General features: G+C 41.7%; 1 protein-coding gene across 1 annotated transcript in view; it reads left to right on the top strand.

Moving 5' to 3' along the window:
• The first annotated feature begins 8739 nt into the window (after positions 1–8739).
• Positions 8740–24591, top strand: part of SYNE2 (spectrin repeat containing nuclear envelope protein 2) — a 153976-nt gene continuing 138124 nt past the window's right edge. The window contains exons 1-8 of the mRNA XM_062494829.1: positions 8740–9398; positions 18909–18970; positions 19919–20014; positions 20332–20409; positions 20502–20594; positions 21775–21956; positions 23550–23746; positions 24197–24297. Of these exons, the coding sequence (XP_062350813.1) occupies positions 9320–9398; positions 18909–18970; positions 19919–20014; positions 20332–20409; positions 20502–20594; positions 21775–21956; positions 23550–23746; positions 24197–24297 (888 nt within the window). The 5' untranslated portion in view covers positions 8740–9319. The remainder of the gene's footprint in view (positions 9399–18908; positions 18971–19918; positions 20015–20331; positions 20410–20501; positions 20595–21774; positions 21957–23549; positions 23747–24196; positions 24298–24591) is intronic.

Below are 24591 nucleotides of genomic sequence, written 5' to 3'. Positions count from 1 at the left end.
TTCTCTTTTTGCTCTCAAATCCACGGTGCAGTTTGCTTTCCTCCCCTTTCCCAGCACCGTCAATGGCTCTGTCTGCCAGGTCTGTTGTGCAAACATTGCTCTGCTGCTTCCAGGGATTCTGCTCAGTCAGAACAAGTCGCTGCTTTAGTGGAAACTCCTGCATTCAGATTGCCCCTTTCTCTAGAGGCTTTCTCTTTTCCTAACTTCTTGAAAGAGCATATTACTTCACAAAGGTAATTCTGAATAGTGTTATGATTTAATTTAGAAACTCCAAGCCTTTTATTGCTTGGGAGAGCTTTGTTCAAGAATAATGTGTTTGTTAACTATCTGTCTGTTCCCTTTATTTGGGGAAAAAGGGATTTGGGAAGGCACTGGGAAGGAAACATTTGTATTCCTTCAAAGGAAGAATATTACTAGGAGCCTGTTTCTCATTAATATCATGCCATTAATGCCAAGCAGGTGTAGTTGTTATATATTGCTATATTAAATACCGGAATGTTTTGAAAGCAAAACCAGTGAGAGACTCCAAGTCAGAAATACAACTTAATATGAAAAAAGAGAAAAAATAAAATACATGGAATAGCACAAAAGACAACCACTGACAGAATAAGAATACAACCTGATACCCTGCTAGTTAAGGTGGTGGTAGCAGTCCAGATGAAGTGGTCTTGTTGAAGCAGTGATCCTGTAGAAAGGTCTGGTAGCTGTTGTGCTCTGGAAACCAGTGGGTAAGGGCTGCCTTGGTCCTCCAAATCTCAGTTTTTATCTAGGCAGGAAATGTTTGGCTCCTCCCCCTGGCTGGAGCATCTCCCAATGGGATGATGTAATTTTATCAGTCCTGCAATGGGACTCAATGGCCCATTAACAGAAGATATCTTCCTGGACGAAGGTTGGGTCATGGGAAAGATAAAGAGCAGTGCCCCACCTGGTTTCAACAGATGGTCATAGAATACATACTTTTGGGCACATCTTTACATTATAACTTAGGATAAATCCCTTCACCCTGTAAAGTGGTTCCAGTGTGCCTGTGAGTCTGTATTAAAACACTGACTTCCAGTTGCAATCCAAAGGGGGGAAAGGAACACTTGTACAACAACAACTTGTTGCAATGTTTCTCACTTGGTTGGTGTAGGCAGTATTGTCCAGTTCGTTCCGATCAGGCATGGGAGCTGAAACTCTCTCTGCTTGCAGGCCACTGCTGTCCCTTGGCTGCTGTACAGTGTGACAGTGTGACCCGGGGAGGGGCTGTGCTGGGGCTGTGTGCAGCTCTGCACAGCCAGAGGTCAGAGGTCTGTCTGTGCCCTGCGGCGCCGGCACTGCTGGCCGTGCTGTGCCCTTTCCCCTTCCACAGCAGGCCAGGCACAGCATGGCTACTCCGTGCTGTGCCTGGCTACAGCCTGAGCCCTAGCCCAGCTAGCCAGGGCAAGCGGCCAGGTGGGGCTGTGTGTCGTGGGAAAAGGGAGAAAGGCTCATAGGAGTGAAATGACAGTGATTGTCTTGCTGCCCGCTTTCCTAGCTAACCGGTGCGTAGGAGGAGGTCGTGTTTGTGCACTGGATGCAATTCCCAGGTACAGCGTGGATCTGCAGCCAGCCCGTGTTTCTCTTGTTGTTTTTGTGATAACCCTTGCCTGCAGCCCTGTTATCTGTGGGTAGTGGCCTTGGGGCTGCTCTGGTGGCAGGGGAGTGCGAGAACAACCCCTGCTCTAGAAAAGCTTTTCCATTCTGGCCCCAGAGCGACAGATGACATGGCTTTTTGGACATAACTGGTGGCTTCTGGGCATTGCACAGGTAGTTTTGGGCCAGGGTGTGTTCATGGGCTTTGTGTTTCAGAGATTGAATTGCTGCCTGAGCCCTTGATGTTGGTGGAGGCATGAAGTCACCATTGTGTTTTTGGCTTCCTATACAACGCGGACCCTGGGGTGATCAAAGTGCGTGGCATCAGCCTCTTGAGCCTCCAGGCATTCAACACTCCTCTTTTTTACCTTTAACAACTGTGATTTTAAGTCCTGAGCAGTTCTTATATTTATTAACAATACGGAAAGTCTTGAGACCAGTTGAAAACTGAATTGTTTCAGCAATTTTAGTCAGTGTGCTTTGGCACTGCCTTCTCACTTGGGAACAGATAAATGTGAGATAGGCTCTTATTCTGAGGGAAAGTAACTGCATCGTGCACCTCCACGGGTCAACCTTTTTGACTTTGTGAACAAGGCTTAGCTCTGTTAATAAAAGCATTTCTCTGCATCTGTTAACATCAGCATGGAGTTAATGCAGTTTTCAAACTGTGTAATTGTACTAGGATGACTGATATATTACCACCCCCCAGAAAGAGAAAAGGTCAAGAAAGACACTTAGCTAGCAGTGTTTTAAAATTGATTAACACAGTGCGAAGATCCATTGTGCTCCTGTAACAGGAAGTGTTACTGATGTGTAAATCAAAGACAAACCAGCAACATTTGCTGGCCTTAAAAATGGTGTGGCTTTTGTATACTCATATGCTTCTCCTGGCTGGTTTTCAAAAACTATAAATAGATCACTGGGAAGTCCCTGGATAACAAAAATGCACTGCTGCTGCTTGTCATAAATAAACACGTAAGAGCTGCCTTGGTCTTGCAGCTCTTCTTTGGAGGAGTCCTTACTTGTCATTCCAGAGCATCAGGTGACATGAGACAAGATCATTTCTGTGGCAGTGGGGTGCAGCTTCATGTCCAGCTTTGAATCTGCTGAAGATCTTAACATTCTCTGGGCTTGGTGTCTTGCAGATCTATCTAATGCTCTCTTGGCTTGGTTCTACCTGAGCAGAGTTGTTCAGTCTTTTCCAAACTTTTTTCTTTTCAATTCCTTTATCTCCAGCTACTGATAGCATAGGAGTACCCAAATCCAGGCTTATTTCAACTTCATCCCAGGCAGTGCAGAGTCTCTCTGATGCCACATGTACTAATGCCACTTATTAAAAGACTGGCTCATACCCATCTGACTGTGCTGTTGGGTATTATGTAGGATCAGGAGGCTATAGCCTCTTTTCTGTATCACCTTCAAAGGGATGGAAACCTAATGGAAGTACTTTTCTTCCTCCAGGGAAGCACAGAGAATATGTCATTATTGCATACTGGATAATATTTTTTTTTTTTCTGCTAGATATAGAGAAGTTGTCAGTTCCTCAAGAGGGGAAGTCAAGGTAGATCTGTCAATGATGCTGTCCTGATTTTTGCCTCCTGAGGATCTGGCTTTGAAGGGAGGGGGAATCAGCATATTTTCTGTATGATCACATTCCAGCTGGGAGTGTGATGCAATCTAAGATGGCCCAGAAGAGCAATGTTGGCAAGTGCTTTAAAGGTGTAAGGGATGAACTTCGGGTTGGAGTAGGATCTTAAAAAATAAAGAAAATATGTTTAAATGCCAAGATGATAGCAAATGCATCCTTTAAACGGACCTTTCTCCCCACCACTGAGTGAAAACATGGTGAAACCACTGTAAGTGAAGTCGTGAGGAGAAAGCAGGACCATCAGACTGAAGTGCAGTGTGAACTTCTCAGGCTTAACAAAGCTGTGAGCACATCAGAAGTGATGGAAAAGAAAATATTACAAAAAAGTGAAAACCAAACCAACTTGGTGTGGAGTTTCCTGTGTTAATTATTGAGGTCATGGGGTCATGATTTGGATGCCAACAATTTGCCTTTAGGGAGGCTCTGTCAAACTCACAGAAAGATAGTTTACCAGAAAAAAAAAAAGGTGGCTCAGTAGCACTTTGCAAGGCTCAGGACTCGCACCTCCAAGCGTTACTGCTTCTTTCTGAATTTAAAATAAACAGAGATCTTTGTTAACAGCCAAAAAGGAAAGGGTCTTCAATTGGTCAGCGTTGTGGGAGCTCTACTTCCTTTGGATTGGTTCACCAAAGATAAAAATCTGCTGTTTCTGTTCATGATGTTGGCTTGGCTCAGTGCATGAGTAATAATAATCCGTTGCTAGGAACAGACTTGAGTTTACATGGAGAGGCCTCTATGGAGGGCAGGTCTTTGAGTCCCTGAGTGGGTCATAAATAATCAGTGGCACTTCAAAGGAGGAAAAGTAAAAACAAGCAGTTGGAGATGCCATGAAAAGATGTCTGCAATTTCTATTGCAACACCAGTGGGAAGCATGTAGCCAACATAATTGGGAAAGTATGGGGCATAGATCTCCAAAGGCAAAACCAGTGAAGCAGGGATTTACTAACAGGGGTTTATAATATTCAGCTACCTCTAGCTGGGCCTATTTACAAGGTATCTGCTGCTCTCAGCTTTAAGGAGTGCAAAACTGAGCTAATTTCATGGCATATGGTTTTTCAAGATTGGCTCCTGGGGAGGGCTGTGGGTGTACATCTGTGCAGGGACACGCACAATTTAGCTGTAAACTCAGGGGCTAAAAAGGTTCTTAGCTGGGATGGTGTGGAAATCACAGCAACTAATTTGCCTTGCTTCCTAAATAATGTGCACAGCTGCTTTGTAGAGGTAGCTTTAAATTAACTGATGGAATCCTGTTTTAGCTGTAGTTTTTTGAAGGCATTGTTTTTTGAAGATGGCAGTGGTTTAACTGTGAGGAGCATGTTGTGTAACTGCTGGGTTTTCCATGCCGTGGAATCTTACCGTCTGCAGTGCTTGGAACAGCTGAAAGCCAGGTTTGCAAACCACCCTAATGTTAAGGCTGTGAAATCCTTTGTAATGAATCCTCTAAATCCATCTGAAACTTCTTTCACCCTTTCTTCTGAGACAAGAGTGGCCTTATAAAGACCCTGCTTAGAGAAGAGCATCTCTTAGGTCTCATTAGGACTTGAGTCTCGCTTGGAGACAAGGTATTTAAATCAGTGTTGTCTATTCGTATGATAATGGAATGCAAAGCCTGGTTATGATTATTTTCAGGTTAGTTCCTTGAGATTTGCAGTCTGCTACTTGCTCTTAGGGTTTCTCTCTTCATTGTGCATATGTGTGTATGTTAATGCCCAGGATTTTCTGCAATCTGCTGGCTAATATCAGCTGAATTTGGTAGAGGAAAGGAAATTGCAGTCGAGTTGATGTGATACAGCTGTGGTGATATAATTTTCACCAATGTTTTTAGGTGCCGATTGTGGAAATAGCTGGAGGGGTACGGGAGAAAGGGTTTGAGTCTTAGGAGTGCCCTCATCACAAGGAAAGCTTTTGTTGGTGGTTTAACCATTTGAGGTGTGGATTGAGCCCAGGTGGCCAAGAATTAGCCCCTTTGGAGAACACCATGGAAAGCTTTCTTCTCCAGGAGGACATTGCAAATGGCACCTTTCTTGTATGACTTATCCTGTGTTGTAGAATAGGTGAGCTTGCACAACTGCTCTGGTGTAATTCACATAAATTAATCCACAGGAAATGAATTCATTGGAAGTAAGATCCCAGTGTGCCTGGAACTGCCTCTTTGACTCTGTGATACTTCACAGGCTATCCCAAGATATAAGCAGTTAATGCTTTCCTACATGAATCCTAGACTCTCCAGAGAGAGGGAAACACAAGGTCATTCCCTTCACCTTTGCTTTTATCCCCACTGACAAAGTGTGGTTTGAAAGCATTTGATTTATTTTTCAACACTGTGGGTGTATATTTCTTATTTGTCCGGTATTTCTTGGAGGGGAAGGGATTGGTTTAGCTCTCCAGTTCAATGAGTTGTTATGAAACAAAATAATTGACTTAAATGTGAAATAGAAAAGATGATCCTTCCTACTGCCAAATGAAAACCATTGCTGATGGTTGGTTTTAGACTCTTCAGAGCTTGATTGTTTTAGACCCTTCAGAGGCTGTGGTGATATAGTTACAGTTGATAATGCTGTATTTGAATGAAATTTGGGGCAGGGAGGAGGACAAACTGGGCATATTGTCTCTGTATAATCCCTTCTCAGACAATCTGTACCTTGTACCTTTTAAGGAAGACTAATCCTTGCAGGTGTGTCCTCCAAGACTGTGTTTGTCTCTCCCCTTCAAAATAGCTCTGGAGTCTTCTGTTGGGGCAGGGCAAAATGCATCTGCTGTGTTGGATGGTGAATTGAGGGTTTGAGGGACATGAAAGTTTTAGCATAAATTCATATGGTATTAGCTGGATGTCTTCATAACCCGCACTGTGGATTTATTGAGCGGATGTCTGTGTTTAGAGAAAAAAGTTTAAAATTTCCTATCCTTTTGGGAAGAATGTCATAAGTTGACTTTAAGAGAATTTAAAAGCATATGCTTTACTTATATGTGTTCTGTGATCATGTGCTGTAATTTAAGTTAATTAATTAATAAATTAAGTAACAATTAAAGTTTATTCCTGCTTTGAAATCCTGGAAGTTTCATTAGATTTAACTACTACTTCACTGGTTAGAGATCTGAAGTGAGATTAGGGTCCCATCACATGAAGTGCAGTGCAAGCACATAAAAGGAGACACTGTGCTGTGTTGTTCCTGTAGCTGGCAAGGGTTGGGGGAAGAGGAGGAACAGTCACAGAAAGGTTAAACATATATTTTGTGTTGTTTATTAAATGTCCATCACAGTTGTTCATGGCTCTTGCATACTTTCCTGTTATTATAATGGAATTTTAATGCCAAATCCTGCTCCCTTTCTCTGGACTGTGGTCCCAGTGACTCTAGCATCGTGCAAGTTAGTTGAACATAGACTGGCTCTGCCCATGTCATCATCTCAAATGTGGATGCTTTGAAGTTGAACAGATCTATAAGTTTCCACTGTCTGGGAGTTTGCTTACATACTTCCAACTTGGGCCATCTGTCATCATCTTCAAGGTGGTGATCAAAAAACTGAATTCAAGACTTAGTCATACCCAAAAAAAAAATATTAAGGCCACCTGACATACTGTGTTTTCAGTCTTTGGGTTTGTATTGCTTAATCTTGAGAGAAAAAAAGAAGGGAGTTTCCCAGGAAAGATTGCCTTGCCTTGGGCATAGGCAGCATAGCTGTGAGCACTGCATTCTCACTCAGCCATTGCCCATCCTCAGTTCCTGTAAGAGACCAGTATTCATTACAGAATTACAGGTTGGAAGGGACTTCAAGGACCATCTTGTCCAATATTTTGTGCTAAAAGCATGGTCCAGACAAGATGGCACAGCATGCTGTCCTGTCAAATCGTAACAGTGCCAATGTTGTGGAATCCACCACTTCCCTGGGGAGATTAATCCAGTGAGTGATTGTTCTGTGAAAAATTTTCCTCTTGTGTTTCATCAAAATCTCCCTAGCAGTAACTTGTACTCACTACCCCTTGTGTTTTCCACATGACTCTTTGTAAAAAGGGAGTTTGCATCCTCTCTGTGGGCACCCTTCAAATACTGGAACATGGTGATAAGGTCTCCCCTTAGCCTTCCTTTCTCAAGGCTCAGCAAACCCAGTTTTCTCAGCCATTTCCCCACACAGGCCTCCCAGTCATCTTTGTGCTTTTCTCTCTCCAGCCTGTCCACGTAATATTTTATATTTTGTACAGCGTGATCCCAAACTGCACCCAGTATTCCAGGTGTCCTGACAACTGCTGAGCAGAGTGGGATAGTGATTTCTCTATCTCCCTGGTTTGTGCTGCCCAGCATTTTGTTGGCTTTCTTGGCTAATTTAGATACCTTATGATTTCCATCTTAATCTCAAGGCTTGGCTTGTTTTATACCATCATGTTCTTGTGCCAGCCAAAGATGAAATTAATCCTTTTCCTCCTATTTTTGCTTGCTAAGCAAGCCGAACTCTTGTAAAAAAATGTTTTTTTTTGATTATCCAGATGGGTTTGACCTTTACCTGCCCCAGGTAGAGTTCCCCTTGCTCAGATCTGGTGCCTTGAGCTGCAGCTCCAAGTTGTTGGTGACTTTCAGAAGTGCTGCATGGTCTCTGCAGCAGTAGGAATCAGAGCTTCAGCCTTATGAGCTAATATTTATTTATCTGGAAATCCAGAGGCTTTTTTTGTTGCCTTGTTTCTTACTGCATGGCCTTTGCTTGCCATCAAGGGATGTCCCATGGCAGGAGGGTTGGACTGATGGTCACTTCCAGCCCAAATCATGCTGTGATTCTAAATGTGGGCAATAAGCCCTGGTCTCACATAGGTGCTGTAAATGTGAATTGATTGATGTTTGTGGAGTGTTCACATGCTGGGCTGGTGAGTGCCATAGAAAATCTTGTGAGGGACTCAATAATCCTGTCATCAGAGCAGCTCTTGGATAAAGCACAAGGACACACATTGTTCAGGGTGAAGAAAATAAAATATTGAAGAGCTCCTTGTGGAATGCCTGTTCTCCTTTCTGCTCTGTGAAGGAGACAGAGAGTGAGGAAAAATAGTATAGAGTAGAGTAAACAAAGGCTGCCTCATGACTCATGTGCACAAGGGAATGGATGTAAGAATTTCTCTGGCATTCCTTAATGTTGTGTTTCCTGACTCATCTATTCACGCCCTTTATTTTGACATATACTTGGTGGATGAGTTATTAATATATGGTGTGGAAATCCTTGTGCTTCTGGTGAAAAGGTTACAGTTGTGCAGGTAACAGAGCTTGTTTAAGAGTGAGCCCTTATTTAATTTTCAGCTTCATTTCTTTTTGAATTTGTTTAACTTCTGGGTTCTTGATGAAAATAAGTCTTTATCTTAAGCATCCAGTTATTCCTACAGAGGCAAATTGAATGATACTGCAGAACAAGGAGCACTTATAGTTTTTTAAGGAAGATAGAGCATATAGTTTTCTAAATTTGCCTTAAAGATAGGGGAGGTATCTAGGGAGAGGAAAATGGAGGAGTTGGAAAAAGAGACTCCTTCATGGGAGTGCTGGACAGAGACAACAGTTGTGTTGATTGTCATACGATAACTGCTCCTTTTTCATTTCATCTTAATCTTTGCAGAGTCTGCCTGAATTGTTTCCATTCAGTAACAATTATCCAGGCAGGAAGGGAGAAATGAAAGGATTAAAAAAATGAGGTTTGGCAGCTACCAATCTGCAGAAGGCACTGTGAGCTTTTGTTACCTTGGCTTTCTCAAAGAAAGCAACATTGTTTGAATTTTCCTGATCCTTTTGTTTTCATGGCAAGACCCACTGGGATCCTGGTTTGTATTGTGGAGTGCTGCTGGCCACTGTTAGGAAAGAGTCAAAGGACCAAAGCTTGGGTTCCTGTAGTAGGAACAGTCCTTTAGTCTGTATAAACTGAGGGAACAGCTGACCAAGGGGAGAAAACCCAAAACAAAATGTGTATCTTGGTGCCACATCATCATTGAGCATCATCGATTTTTATGTAAAACTGTACTGATTTTCTTTTTTTTTTTTTTAATAGAATTTCAGTTTGGAAATTGATTAGAGAATCTCCATAGAATTCAATATGGCATCACAGCAGTCATCTGCATCAACAGAGGAGCAGGCTTCCTCTGAAATAGATGATCTCCATCTAACGCTGCAAGGTAAGTCACTGAAGTTTTCTGTGCTTTTTCAATTTAGATTTTTGTCAAAAATCTGTGGTTTTGTGTACAAGTTGAAGGGAATTCTGAGAAACCTGTTTAAACTGGGGTTATGGTGAGTGTAGTTAGCACTCTTGTGCTTTGCAGATGTTTCTGTGTTTCATGAGAGAGGCTTCAGCAGGGAAATGACAGATAAGCTCTTGTAGTACTTTCTTGTGATATTTTCAGACCAGTTGCCTTTTTTGGTACTGATGTGCTCACTGGTTCTTATGCTTTGTTACTCAGAATACATGTTGCTGTAAACTGTTTGGAAAGGAACCACCAGCACTGGAAAAAAGTCAGTTCTTTAGTTTCCTTGTTTTCAGCTTGCTGACAATTAGGTGGTTGCATTGAGCTGTCTTAAGCTATTGACTACACTACTATTTTTATTTATTTGTTTTACTTTTTTTTTTAACTACTATATCCTCTGCAAGTGGGGATAATTTTTGTGGCTTCTAAGCAAAATTTTTATGGGTCAAGTCTTTGGGTCTAACTTATTAGGTGTTATAACTTGTTAAGGGAACACTCAGTGGTAATTTTTAATTATTTCAGTTTAATGGCATCTACCTGGACAGTTAAATGATGATGAGTGCGTCTGACCTGGCCTCTCAGAACTTCTGGGTTTTCCTGACTCACATGTTGAATTTCCTTCTATAAGAATTTTCTGTGAAGGTTGACTTTGCTGTGAACATATTCATGGAGGCTGTCAAGGAGGCTAGTCCAGGGAGGACTAGCTCTGCGGAAAAGCTTGGCTTTGATGTATTTAGAGCCTGGTTATCCTAGAACGGATGGGCTAACTCCTGTTTCCACAGAGCTATTTCCTTTTAATTCCCTAGCAATGAAATTTCTATGGTGCTTGGTTGAGACCAAATATGTTAAAAACAGATGGTTCAAAAGAATATTCTGCCAAGTCACTCCTGTGATCCATATTTGCACTAATACTGTCGTTGAAGCCGTGTGTTTTGACAAGTGAGTGTTAATAGCAGTCTAAAGCCAAGTGTCTTTAATGGTGAATTTTCTTCCGTTTTGCTTCAGTGTTGCGTTTTCAAGAGAACAAGCAAAAACTTGTAGCAGACTGGAGCTAGTCTGCCTTTTGCACCAAGCACAGCTTGTCAGACACGCATTTGTTGTGCCAGTCAAACTCGGCCTTGGGTAGAAAGGCTGAGATGGCTGTTGTTGTGAAACAGATTTGGAAAACACTCTCTAGCTTGAAGGCAGATTTGAAATTACATGGTGTTAGGACAGGGTTGTACTTTCAAATTCTTTCTTTTTTTCTGAAAAGTCAAGTTGGTGTTTGTGTTGAATTTTGTGGTCAATATCTCATTGAAGGAGCCCTGCTTAGTAAAATTGAAATGTCTGTATTTCTGTGATGTAATAAATGGAGCTCTTACATTATGCTGAAGTGAACACACTGCAAATCTTGTTCCCAAACTCTCTGTGCCTGGCTGTTGTAAAACATCCGGAGACATCCCTTAGAAGGGACATGAGCCATTTTTTGTAATGATTGAAGACACAACAAATGGTACTGACACATTTTGTGTATGGAGATGTGGTGCTGCAGCCTCTGCTCAGGGTCAAACAAGCAAATGGCAATACAGCTGTGAGGAAGCACCAAAGACACGCTCCCTGACATGACATATAGGGACCATTAGCAGCTCTGCTCACAGTTCTGTGGTAGCAAAGGTCAAGTAAGAAGAATAGGGTCACTCAATGAAACAGGTTTTTCCATTAATAGGAATCTTGAGATGAGATTTATGAAGCAGCCAGTGACATTGATTGCTTTAAATCTTTAGTTCCACCTGGGGAAGTGTTAGAGAAATTTCAGATTCAAGGAGCAGCTGCTTATAGCTATCAGAAAAGCAGCTTACATTTTGTGTGACTGCAGATGGATGTAAAAGTTGTTATGATCTCAGTTTTCAAATTGCTGGACTGTAGCTTCAAAGAATATGTCCAGCACTGTATGCTACACAGCATAACAGGAGATGTGCATGAAGGCAAAAAGCAGGAGTGAGATCTAGTCTAGATATATTTTAATCTGCTTTTAAATTCTTTGTGATCCAACCTTCCGTTATTCCTGAAAGGCATCCCATGGGGATAGAGCACTTGTCTAGTCTGTTTAATGAGGGCAAGATCAACTTAGTGTTAGTTGGTTTGGTCATATAACTTTGTGAAGTTTATGCCTAAAAAATGTAACAAAATCATTAGCTTCATTTTTTTTTTCTTCCCTACCATGTGTAGATATGTTATTTTAGGTATGTTTGACTTATTTAAGTTACAGTCTTCTGCAAGGACAGCACTTTTGGGAAGAAAAAGAAGGAAAAAAGAGGGAAAGAACAATCTCCTTTAAGTAATTAGTGGACAGTTTACTACTTATTAGTCCTAATTATTATAGAATTACTTTTTAATTTGTGGCTATTTGTGTAGTAGTGTAGAAGCCTGTTAGTGGGTTTTTAGGTAGAAGTGTGTTCAAGGGTGAACATTGATTTTCTTTAACAGTGTTTGGCCTAGAAGATGCTGTAAAGAAATTCACTGGAAAATAGGTAATAATATAGCTTTGTTCTCAGTGCATCTTTCTTGTCAGCTAATTACTATAAGGAGACTGAAGCTTGAAAAACAAAGAAAAAAGGTGAAGAAATGAAAGCAGTATGTTTTCTAATGCCACCATCTCCAGGCATTTTCAAATGGTAAAGCTAGTCACAAAATCATGAGGCTGAAGTAAAAAGCTGCAAGAATATAAACCCTTATATATTGATCTTTTCAGATTTATGTATTGCTCTTTAGCCTTTACCAGCTTTCAAGCTGATAGCCAGATGAGAGTAATAGTTACCTCTTTTCTCCCTGCCAAGAAAATGGAAATTGCTATGAAAGAGCATTATGTCAGGAGCTGGCAGACTTCTTTTATTTCCCTTTTTCCCTTCTCTCTGTCCCAGATATTATAATAAAATTTAATCAGATTAAGGTCAGCATTATCTGGGCCCTTTCCTTCAGCACCTCCCTGCTTCTTTGCAGTTTTCTGATGCAGCACAACTTAGAGCAGCTGCCGGATTGCTTTGTTTGCAATCCCTGCACAGCCATGTAAAAGTGCAGGTGCAAAGCCTGGAGCTGGACCTACTATGGCTGTATCCAGAGCAGGAATACTTATGGGAAGGAAGGGTTTCTCCTGCCAGGCAAATCTGCAAACATTTTGGGGAACAGAGGATGCTTGACAGGGAGATGCTTCATTGCACCATGGGCCATGTTTGAAACCTAAAGTCACTTTTGGTGTAGGATGGGGCAGGCAGGAGCTCAGGACTTGGCTGGCAATGAGCATGGGAGGAATAACACAGGATCCCTGTCCTGTGTCTCCTCCTCCTGTGTTTCCCTCCCATCACTGCATCACGGGCTGGCCCCAGAGAGGGGTCCAGCCTGCTGCTTGTCTTTCTGTGAATTGAAAAGGCACAGTCAACATCTAAAATTGCCTTTGGCTACTCGAGATGAGGAGGCATGTCACCTGCTTGGTAAGAGGAGAGCTTCCTGGCAGTGCTTTGGGAGCTGTTGGAAATGGAGCCAGGCTTTGCTGCTGAGCGGGAGTGCAGGATTGCAGCAAGGGAAATGCGCAGGGTCTCGCAGATGGGTGGCTGCAGCAGGAGCTCTGCAGGGTTTGTGGCACTCTGGAAAGGATTGGTTTTTGCTTGGGGAATGTAAATCTCTTTACCTGTGGGAGGATTCAACCTCTATTTTCTGTCCCATGCACAAATCCTCCCAGTCTTCCTTAGGACAGCGAACAGACCCGTGCGTGGCGCTTCCCACCAAGCCTGTACAGAAACTCTGTTTTCCCTTTTCTTTTCATGCTTGCTGAGCTAATTCAAACACAAGAGAGTGTGTTTTAGCTCTTGGAGTTTGGGGCATGTACTTACTCTTTCACTGTTTAATTATCTGCAGGGGTCATGATTTTTGGCTCCACTTACTAATCTGCGTTCATATTACTGTAACCCAAAGCATGATAATATAGGAATGTGGTTGCTAAAGCTGAAGAGAGTTTTTGAAGAGAACTGTTTTTGAAGAGAGTTTAGTCATAACTTCATGAAAATACTGTCATGCATATTTTTTTTAATGTCTAATCCTTTATGAATGATTTCTCTTCATGTGAAATTGTAAATATGGAGTGGTGTATGGCTTGTAGTAGGTTGTACTCATCTCTGGGAAAAAGGGTTGGTTTTTGTTTTTTTGAGATCCTCTTAATTCATCCAGAGGTCAGGTAAATTAATAGTTCCTACCCAGCTTTTTTTTTTTTTTTTTTTCAACTGTGTATCTCATCTGATGGACACACTTGCTTATTACAGCTACACTTTTTTTTTCTTTATGGGGGGGAACTATTTAAAAAAGTCCATTAAATGTTTGTTACAGTTTTACCAGGGTGCCTTTTACAAAAAGCTCCCATAGGTGCTGTATAGAAGTTTATTCCTGGTTTATGCTGCCTGGGCGAGGAGCTGCCCTGCAGTTCCCATAACTCCACAGCTGCATGGCATGGGATGGGATTGGGCTGGTGGCACTGGAGAGGCAACTGACACATGGAACTGCATTGCAAAAAATTCAGTCATTGGTATTTTTGTCTGCTTCACACCCCTAACATAAAAAAAAAAGATTGTATAGTTGCATAAAAGTGTTCCCTGCTAGGTAAATTTCAATTTGTTAAAGGCATTATCTGGTGCGTAACTGGTTAAAAACTGGCATTAAAATGCCACAGGAGTAGATGGCTCCTGAGGCACCTGTAAAGAGCCCTGGAAGCCACTACAGTCAGATCCTTGCTTCACTGTTCATTTTCTTTAAAATGCTAGAAAAGCTACTCGAACATTTACCTTTAGAAGTATGTTGATATCTAAATGATGTGACTTGGTAACTTTTAAGAATTTAACTTCAACCTGCTTACATCCCTGAGTACTAAACACCACTTTGTGGTGGCAGTAAAGGCAGTGGTGATTCAGAGCAGGGTTGCTCCAGCATCCTGGCAGTGAGAGCAGCCAAAGGGTTTAAGAAAGCCAGGAGGGCAAAGGTGTGAACACACTTCCTGAGCGAGCAGCACTTTTGGTAAACTGGACAATTGGCTTTCAGAAGGAAAAGGAGGTTGAAAGGAGCAGTGCAGGAAATTTCCACTTGCTTCACTGATGTGGTAGTAGTGATTTAGTTAATATTTATGTAATAGTTGGATTTGAAAAGAACCATCCCTGCCTGTAGAGGTATTTTCCTTATCTTCACCGGGTTTTGGGTAAACTCCTCAATCTTGACAAAAATTTGTGTGTTTGTTTTTAATTGCTTAACACCATATTGCTGAACATAAATGCTGGAAGTTACTCTTTTTCCCTGCTTTCCTCTCTGCAGAACATGAAATTGTTGCTGTGTGGAAGGGAAGGGACTATACAAAGGGCTTGGGGGTTAATTGCTCACTCTCTCCCTGGATTAGCAAGTACTTAATTGTTCTTCTGCTGGTTCCAATCGTTTAAAGAATGTACTTGCTTGGTGTATTAATTCACAGCAGCAGGGCTGCCTTGAAGGAGCAGTCCTGGTTATCCCTGCTTCCCATCCTTTGGTTCATCTTGCTCTTCTGTCAGGGAGTGTGGAAATGGTTATTTTGAATGAAATTGCAATAAGAAAGGTGCTGTGGCTGTCTGTGGGCATTGGGGCTGGGGTTAGCCTAGCACAACCGTTGTCCCTTCCCACATGGTGGATGCACTGTGCTGTGAGCAGCAGCTCTCTTGATCTGATCCTGATGAGCTCCCTGCATGCTGCTGTAGACATAGCCTCAGCTGACCTCAGTGGTGAACTGAAGATGTAAAAACATCATACACAAGAGGTAATTTCTCCTGGTGAAACAGATGAGATGATGGCAGACAGGCTCGTGATTGCTTAAATTTAATTTTTTTTTTAAAGAAGCCATATAGTTGTAAATTATTCACTGGCAGCGATACACAAGTCGTTGCGATAGAAGAAATCCTCTTTGCTGTTTGGTGACAGTGTTTGATGGGTGTGGATGGACAGGCTTACATCTGTTTTGCCATGATTGGCTTTCCTCAGCTCTCTGCTGAAGAAGGAGATGGTGCTTTCTTTGGAGCTGTCATTCCCCCAACTCAGGAAGGGGGCATGGAAGGCAGAAGGGCAGAGTAGACTAATTTTAAGTCTTGTTTTTTTCTGCATCACGGTTTAAGGAAGGCTGAGAGTAAAACTGGCTGGCAGTGCTGCTGCTCTCCTCTCCCTCCTGGGAGAGTTCAGCACTCACTGGTCCCTGTGCTCCTAATGATCAGCCTGGTTTGTAGCACTTGTTGGTAGCTCATTACTGAATAAAACAGTCATTGTCCAGCAGTGTGTATTGATTTTTGGCTATCCTACGTGACACATTGCTTGTATGTGTTATTGCTCCCTAAAGAGTTGTTAACACAAGGTGAAATGTGATAGATTTTGAGTATTTTTGGTTTACCAGGTTCTTACTCTGTTCTCTCAGATCCACTGTTTAGCTTACTGAGTTTTGACCCAAAGTAAAGAGAATGATCAGGGTATGGGGGGTTTTTTATAGCTTTTTTTTTTTTTATTCTAGGTCAGTGACATTTTGAAAACTAGGGCAAGAGAAAACCAAGGTCAGTTAGAGTCCTACAAAAAGGCCTAACAAAGAATCCATTCACCCTCATAAAAATAAAAATCTGTATTAATTAACCACGTGGTAGAGGTAAGAATGGGAGAGCTTGATTAAATCATTAGCGCCTCTGAGCAGGAGCATTGGAGGGGGGGCTGGGAGGGAAAACACAGTCAGCCTGAAAATTGCAGTACAGCTGCCATGGTGCCAGGAGCACATCTGTACTGAGTGTGTGGTGTGGAAACCCTGACTGCTGCACTACAAGCTGGGGAAATACTGGCAAGCATGGAGTTCTGTTATTAATTTGGGAAGAGATGCTATTATTATTATTTGTTTGGGTAGGAAAAAAGGCACATTGCAGCGGAGGCAGCAGCTGCTTGGAAGGTGGCCCAGTGGGTTGTGTTAGGGAGCTTGTGGAGGGTTTAAGGTGCTCTTACATCTGTGGAGTGGAATAACCACCTTGTACTTTCACCAAGGTGAGACATTTACCTGAGAGCTACCCACGTGAATCAACACTTGCAGTATCTGGCCCCTATTGCATAATGAAGCATTTTAATATGGCTGTTAACCAAAACAAGGCCAAGTGTCTCATTTTAACCATCTGTAACCAGCCCCAAGTGCGAGTTCTTCCCATCAGCAGCATTAGTGTGTGTTTGGCAAGAGCTGCAGCTGCAGGAGTCCCTGGCGTCAGGCATAGTAGTCAATATTTGCTCTCTATCCCTTTCCAAATGCTAGCAATGCCAGCCTTGCCTGCCTGATAAAATTGAGCGCAGCGACTCAATAATTGCTCGTTGGATAATTGGAATGGCTCCCACGTGGTGTTGAGATGAAGGGTGTGGTTGGCTCCTGTGCTAACATGAAGCCAGTATCTCCATGCTATTTTTGTCCTCCCTGTGAGCACTGCAGCATTGTTTAGTCTGTGTGCCATGTGTGCGCTTAGTTTTGTTTCCCAAACAAAATCCAATTTTGTTGTGTTGCTTTTGTCCATTAAGATCACCCTTATCTTATCATTTGAGGGCGCTCTTTGGGATGCTTAGAAAGAATCCTAAAACAATCTAGCAAGCAGGGGAAACCTGCTTGATACTCAGGCAGGCTGATGGTGTTGCAGATTTAGTGGAGGGCTGTGGAAGGACACCTTCAGTGCAGGATGCAGAGTGGTGCTCCACACAGGTATCATGAATGTTTTTGTTGCTGCTCACCTGCCCAGTGAGGCAGAAGGCAGCCTGTGGGCTGAGGAGCAGGAGCCTGGGTTATCCTCAAATGAATTTCTGTGTTTCATGAGCTGACGAAACTTTGCAGAAACTCCTTTGGTCTGTCTTGGATCATGAAAAGACCCCATGACTGGGGTTTATGGTTACAAATTCACAGAGTGTAGTCAAGTGTGGGACATTTTCCTGTGAGTGGCATTTTCACTTTCATGGGCGAAAAGACAACTTTTTTTTTTCTTTCCCTGAGGGCTTGGTATTTTTGGTATCCTTCATCCTGCCCAGCCTACCAAAACATACATGTCTATTGCTATGAAGTCTTGCACTTGCCTTGCAATGTCAAGCTTGCCTTCAATTAATCTTTTGAGCAAGAGCACGCTTTCAGAGGCAGAAGAGATGGTCTGTTCCCACCCTGTCTCCCAGATTTGTTTCTCCATGCAAGCCTTTTCTGGGAAGCTAGCCCCAGTGCTTGCAGTCAAGGCTGGTACGGAAAAGGACATAAAAAGGGGTTTGTGTTCAGGCTGGCTCTCACAAGCCTTTGGGATGGCTGCTTGTGGCAGATGTCAGTCCATCATCTCAGGGGCCAGCATCTCTGTCACCCGTGTTCATAGTTCCAGACCCTAGGGATATGTGGGTTTTGTGGTGTGTCTTGGAAATAGAGAGGTTTTACTGGGAGGGAGCATGGGCTGGGAAGTCATGTACTACACTGCCCCTGACAGGGCTGGGTCTGGGGAGCTGGTGTGCTCCAGCTCTGCTGCTCACCCTCCAGTTCCCCCAGAAGGTGAAGCAGACTTTTGTCCATCTCTGCTGCCCACAGGCAGGTGTGAGAAATCCTTCAAATACTCTGGGTTTTTTGAAACATGGGTTGAAGCTGCTCCCTGTCTCCCTGCACAGCTGCTCACTGCATGGCACTGTGAGTGCCCTGGGTGCAGAGCAGCGTTTCTGTGTCACTGGTCATGCTTTGAGTCCCATTTCACTTGCACATTCACTGCACCACTTCAAGCATTTCCTTCTTGCTCTTGCCCCTATTAACACCTTGTGTGCTCCTTTTTGGCTGGATTATTAATCTGTACACCCCAGGGAGGGCTCAGCAGTGGAAAGGATGCTATTAGAGGCTGTATTTCCCCATGACAGCCTCATAACTCTCTCCAGCCCTTCAGTTAGCAAAGATTTCTCATTGTGTGAGAAAGTGCAGAAATAAAGCTACAGAAGTGCACTTAGCACCTAACTGCAGCCTGCATCTAGCTCAATGCATGGTTTTTCCTGAGTTCCAGGATATATCTTGTCCTGATGGTGGCCCTGAGTTCTTGAAGGAACATTTAGTAATGGACAGAGCTATTGCACACATAATTCTCTGTAGAATTATGTGTTCACACCACTCTTTGTATTTGCTAGATCTTCTGAGAAAACCTTCGTTAGTTATTCTCTACATCCTGTAGGTTGTGCTTGATGGTTGTACAGGTCTTTGCAGTACCAATTCAGCAAGCAAGAAAATATCAGCTATAAAACAAGAGTTGAGAAAAACTGATATTTAATAGTAACTTAATATCTGGAAGAATAGACCGTAGGTTTGAGGTGGATGCCGTGTGTCTTTTTGAGAAAAAGGAATAAAACTTGATCATTTTTTCCATTAACTTGGTTTTCTTTTTTGTTTTTATTTCTCAGTCCAGCGAGAGTTTACACAGAAGAAAACCTTCACTAGTTGGATAAATTCAATACTGGCAAAGGTAAATGGGGGTTCTTTAGCAAAGACATGCCTCTTGCCTTTTTGATTCAGATCTGCTGGTTAGAGATTCAGTCTTTTTAGGAACAAACAAAATTAGTGCAAGTTTTTTTAGGCACTGGGTGGGAAAATCAGCCCCAAGAAGCATTTGTTTAGTTAGTGCAGCAGCACTGTACTGGGGCATGTCCAAGGACATTTGTATGAGGTGGTTTGTGTGTAGATGTCACTCTTCCTTACTCATGTGGTAAAACTTGTGGTGGATTGAGGCACATGTCTCAGGGTTTTATGAGTTTGATTTTACAACTGGTTTTACTGGGATTAGGTAAGTGTTATTCTATTATGCAATCCAAGAACACGAGTTTAATGAGATGACCTGAGTGACTGGTAAGTATTAAGACAAACCACATAGTAGTTTGCTCTTTAAGCTCGCAGAAAACAGCTCCTGCAGCATGTGCTCCTGGAGCTCTGACTTGCTCAGGTAAAAAAATTATAATCCTGTTTTGCTCCCTCCTTGAGCAGAAGCTGCTGAGCTCATGATAAGTTTGTGTTGTGTAGGTGAAAAGAGGTTTAATTGTGCAGCTCTGTACTCAAATTTGTTCTTGGGGTATATTGTTTAAGATCTCAAAATAGGCATTAACTGCCTTGTTTTGCTTTCTCTTTCTTAATTATTTTTTCCTTTTGCCAGAGACCTCCTTGAAAAATGTAAGTGCTTGAAAGTGAGGCCTAAAATTATCCTTATAAGACACAGAGGCAGGACAAGGGGGAAGGGAATAAGACACACACATAATAATGGGTTAGAAGAAGCATGATGTGGCTGTTTAGATGCAGGATTTTTAATGCAGCTTAATGAAAAAAATAGAGGATGCTAAACATTATTTAACAGCAGAGTAATCTGTGATGTTTTGTAGTGTGTTGAATTCCAAGTGACAAAAGATTGAAATTTATCTTGCAGCATACTCCTCCTTATGTTGTCTCAGACCTGTATACAGACATAAAGCAAGGACATTTGCTTCTGGATCTGTTGGAAGTGCTTTCAGGTCAACATCTGGTAAGACAGAGTAATAAAAATATTACCTCAATCCTTTGTCCAGCAAAAATCCAGCAAAGATTTCTGGATATGCTTAAGTGCAACCATATGAACCATCCCTCTGGAGTCATAGAGTAAGTTTCAAGTAACTTATTTTTATACCATTGACTCTGAAACACGTTCAAGTAAGTTGATCCAAAGTAATTTATGAACCTTTTCAGGATTTCTCCTATCAAAATACAGAATAAAATTAATTTTGACAGTTGAAGATATAACCTGTGGTTGTTTGTTTGTTTTTGTTTTTGTTGTTTGTTTTTTTTTGTTTGTTTGCTTTGCAGCCACGGGAAAAAGGATTTAATACCTTCCAATGTAGAAGTAATATAGAAAATGCTTTGACATTTTTAAAGAGCAGATCAGTGAGTATTAACTTCAAAATGCACAACTAAAGCCAGTTTAGCTGGTGGAACATTTTCTTTGTTAACAATGATCCCTTTTTTTTCCTCCTTAGCTGAAGCTCATAAATATTCATGTAGCTGACATTATTGAAGGAAAACCTTCCATTGTGCTTGGCCTAATCTGGACCATTATATTTCATTTTCATGTAAGTATTTCAGCGATGTTAAGAGAGTTTTAGTTGAGGGGAGAAGCACAAAAATGTGTTGATTTAGATGATTGCTAAATAAGATGAATTGGCACTAAACAAAAGATTATTTTCTGACTTGTGGAAGTGACAGCTCAAGGAGAAGATGCACCAGTGCAGGGGTGGCAGTGATGAACAGTATCTAGCTGCAAATGGGAGGTAGGAAAGATACTGAGGGTTTTTTTCTTTTTTTTTTTGAAGTCACCAGTTAAAAATCGGCTAAACTTTGCTTGTCTAAGGTCTGTAATGATTAAGCTCCAAAAAGAACAGGTAGTGTGAAGTGGCTCATCCTTCTCTCTCAGAGGCAGCCGCACTCCTCAGTGCTGACTGTGCTTACAATGCACAATTCTTGTATTATTTTTTTTCAGTACCAGCACCTGAAATCACGTGAAGGCTGTCATAGTTATGTTTTCTACACAATAAGAGCGTGCATTTTGCATGGCATGAGGTTAAGGGGGATGTGAGAGCACAGGGCTTTGATTTAATTTTCCTGTAGAGCTGCAGAAGATGCTGGAGCTGAGCTGGCTCAGTGAAGTAATGTGGTTGCACTGACTGGTGTCTGGGGCTCAGCACAGCACTAAGAAGCAATGTTTTCTATTTATCCCATTTTCTAACAGTATTTAGCCCATATTTTTCATGGTAGAGGTACTTTGATGCCAAGGATACTTGTGCAGCTCATGTGTAATTACCTTTTTACCTAAACCAAGCTTCTCTAACCAAGTAGATATCTCTGAGGTCTCTCAAAGAGGTTTTCCTGCACTCTAAGTGAGCAGACAAGCTCTAACTATGCCTAGTACATGCCACTCTTGACAGCAGAAAACACAATGTCATGGACTGCTGTCACTGGTAAGAGTAGAAATCGAGTGAGAAGATCCCTTGATGTCATTGTTGGTACTCACAGCATAACACAGAAATCTTTGGGTGAATTCATCCTGCCAAAATATTGCCTGAAGATGGGAATCCAACATGAAATAGTTCAGATTGTGCAGATTAAAAAGCCTGGTTTGACTTTTGTGAGGCAGGGAAGCAGCTGTTACAGCTGTGATGGAGTTCTGTCTAATTCTCTGTGGTGTTCTGCCATTGATGCCTGGGTAATCTCTCACTGCAGCCTCACTAAGTCTTCTCCCATCTTCCCTGATAGATTGAAGAGCTGGCCAGGACACTTGCCTGTGCCTACAATCAGCCTTCACCTGATCGTTCAAGTGCTGTTGACTCCTCTCCAAAGGCAAGCAGATCAGCTAAAAAAAGTGCCAAAATTAAGGAACGGTGGAAGATGTCTGCTACAAAGGCTCTTTTGTTGTGGGCAAAAGAACAGTGTTCGCTGTAAGTTCCATCTAAGACTTAAAATTGGCATGCTACACTTTGTATTACTGCTTTCCTCTAAATGTGCTGATATTTCCCCCTGTTTTTTAAGATTGCTTAGTGACTACTAACTGCACAACTTTCACTTGTGGTTACCAGTACTTTTAGCATCAATCAGGCCCCAAATGTTTTGACATAAGCCCTTTAAATATAATAAAGCAAAGCTCATTTTACTAATTAAACACAACAGTATAATCTGAGTTGGTTGGCTTTCCTTTTTTAGGGGCTTCTGTGTGATAAGTCTAGTGGAATGTTTACATGGTTTACTTGTTTTAATCCTCATGGTTGGCACTGATTCACAACGTTTCGAGGATTTTTTAATATTTTTAAATGGAAAATGTAGGATTTCTATGATTCCTACAACTCATGCTTTTCTGACAAAACATTGCACAATCCCAAAGAAGGATGCTAATCCTGGTGGTCCTAGTCCCTAATTCTAGCAAGATGTTTCCTTATGCTTGATGTGCAGATAGCACTGCTGCTTTCAGGAGGGGTGTTCACAGCGCACAATCTAGAGCAGATACAGATATTTACATTTTCTTCAAGGGCTGCTGCTTCACTCCAGGATCTTTCAAACATGCTTTACAGTAATGTCAGCTCTTTCTCCACAGCTCTTTGGGTTGTTTTGTATTCTAATGAAATCCTACTAATATTCCATGTTATTAGTGGGAGATAAAGGCCTTCATCAGCACATCAGACACTTTGTGCCAGTACAGTGGCACTGAGGTTTGCCTTCTAGCTGTGTTCTATCAGAGATTAATTGGCACATCAAAAACAGCTCTTTGTCCATGTAATCTTTCTCTTTCTTTTGCCTGTTATTCAGCAATATTACTGTCTGGTTTGCAATATCATATCTGAACTGCCATGTTGACAGTTGAAATATTTTGTTTATAGTGAATCCTGTAGTTTTTGGTAAAGAAACAAATCTTGTTAGACTTGGCCCATTATTTTGTGACTAAATTTGATTGTCTGAAACCCCACATCTTTTCCATGCTGTAACATACTCATACAGGCTGTTTTTGGAAAGTTGTCCCAGATTTCACTGTGGCAGGTGTGGCTGGGCACCTCACAGCACTGTTTAGGCTGTAAAAATTAATAGAAGATGATATAAAGGCACTAAGCTAATTAAGAGAAAAACAAATACTTTTTCCTGCACTAATACATCGCTTTTAAGATTTGAATTTTCTAAAATACCAGGTCTTGGTGTCCTTACAGACAAATACATGTTCTGCAGTGTTTTTCTTCTTGCTTTTGCACCCAATAGAATGCATAGATGTTGAGCACAAAGGTGACATTTAGAAAGGATTTGGATTGGCAAGGCCTTATCTTCAGAATGCAGTAGAAAACAAAAAGAGTCATCTTGCAAAAATAAGTAATTGTTGTGATGGGTGGTACTGGCTGTGTTGTTGTCTGACTTGTGCAGAAGTTCAGTGGCAAGGTGCTTTTGGATTTCATATTCCATTTTACTGAATTTGTATTCTATTTCTAAATTTGTACTTAAATCCTGTTTCTTCAGATGTCCTCACATTTTGTTTCCACTCATTTTTGGGATAGGCATGGCTCTGTCAGTGTCACTGATTTCAAGTCCAGCTGGCGAAGTGGACTGGCTTTTTTAGCCATCATCCAAACCTTGAGGCCAGGTCTGGTTGATCTGGAGAAGGCAAAAGCCAGAAGCAATAAAGAAAACCTGAAAGAGGCTTTCAGAATTGCAGAACTGGAGCTGAATATCCCACGGCTTCTGGAGCCTGAAGGTAAATGATCAGCTTCATAAAAGTCTTTGTTATTAGAAGTGAGAATAGTGGGATCTCTAAGACTGTGCTGAAGTTTGAAATGGAACATTGATGTTTGCTGTAGTGCTCAAACCTGAGGTTCTTAATTTTATAACATCAGCTGTACTTAGGGACTGTAGGATTTTTGGATTGGCAACAATAGCAGGAGTAATGAGCAGAAGAAAGGACATGAAACTTTCCTGTTCATGGGAGAAACTTCTTCATCATTACTTAATCATGTTCTATTAAAATGTTCCCAAGGAAAAAAAAAGTTCATTACATATTAATTTCTGTCAATGGCATGTTAAGTGAGCTGTTGCAAAATAAACATATTTATGGTAATGTGTTTTAATAACTGCAGCACAGTGTGTAATTATGTGATCAGGCCTGGAAGGATGCATAATTATGTAAATGGTGTATTGGCTCTCGTAGATGTTGACATTGTGAATCCGGATGAAAAATCCATCATGACTTACGTGGCTCAGTTTTTGCAGTACTCCAAGAATTTGCCTGAGTCTGAAGAAGACATGCAGGTATGTTGTATGGATTATCACTGAGGCATTTTCAAATGAATGTGCTTTCTTTGCCCAGTTTATATCTGAGTCAGTAACACGCAGTGGATCCTCTGATCCTGCTGCTGACATGACTGAATTGGCTTGAAGCTTCTGATGCTCCTGTGTGGTAGAAAAAAAACTCTGTTACAGATTTTTGGTTGCTGTGCAGGTTGTTTTCATTTAACTGTTACAGAGGACATTTTCAGGCTTGGTTGTCTTCATGTGTGCTCTGAAGTCTGTGTAAACATTGGAGGAGGGGTAGACAGATTTGCA

Source organism: Cinclus cinclus, chromosome 6, assembly GCF_963662255.1.
Source record: "Cinclus cinclus chromosome 6, bCinCin1.1, whole genome shotgun sequence".
Lineage (NCBI taxonomy): Eukaryota > Metazoa > Chordata > Aves > Passeriformes > Cinclidae > Cinclus > Cinclus cinclus.
This window is presented reverse-complemented; position numbering and strand designations above follow the sequence as displayed.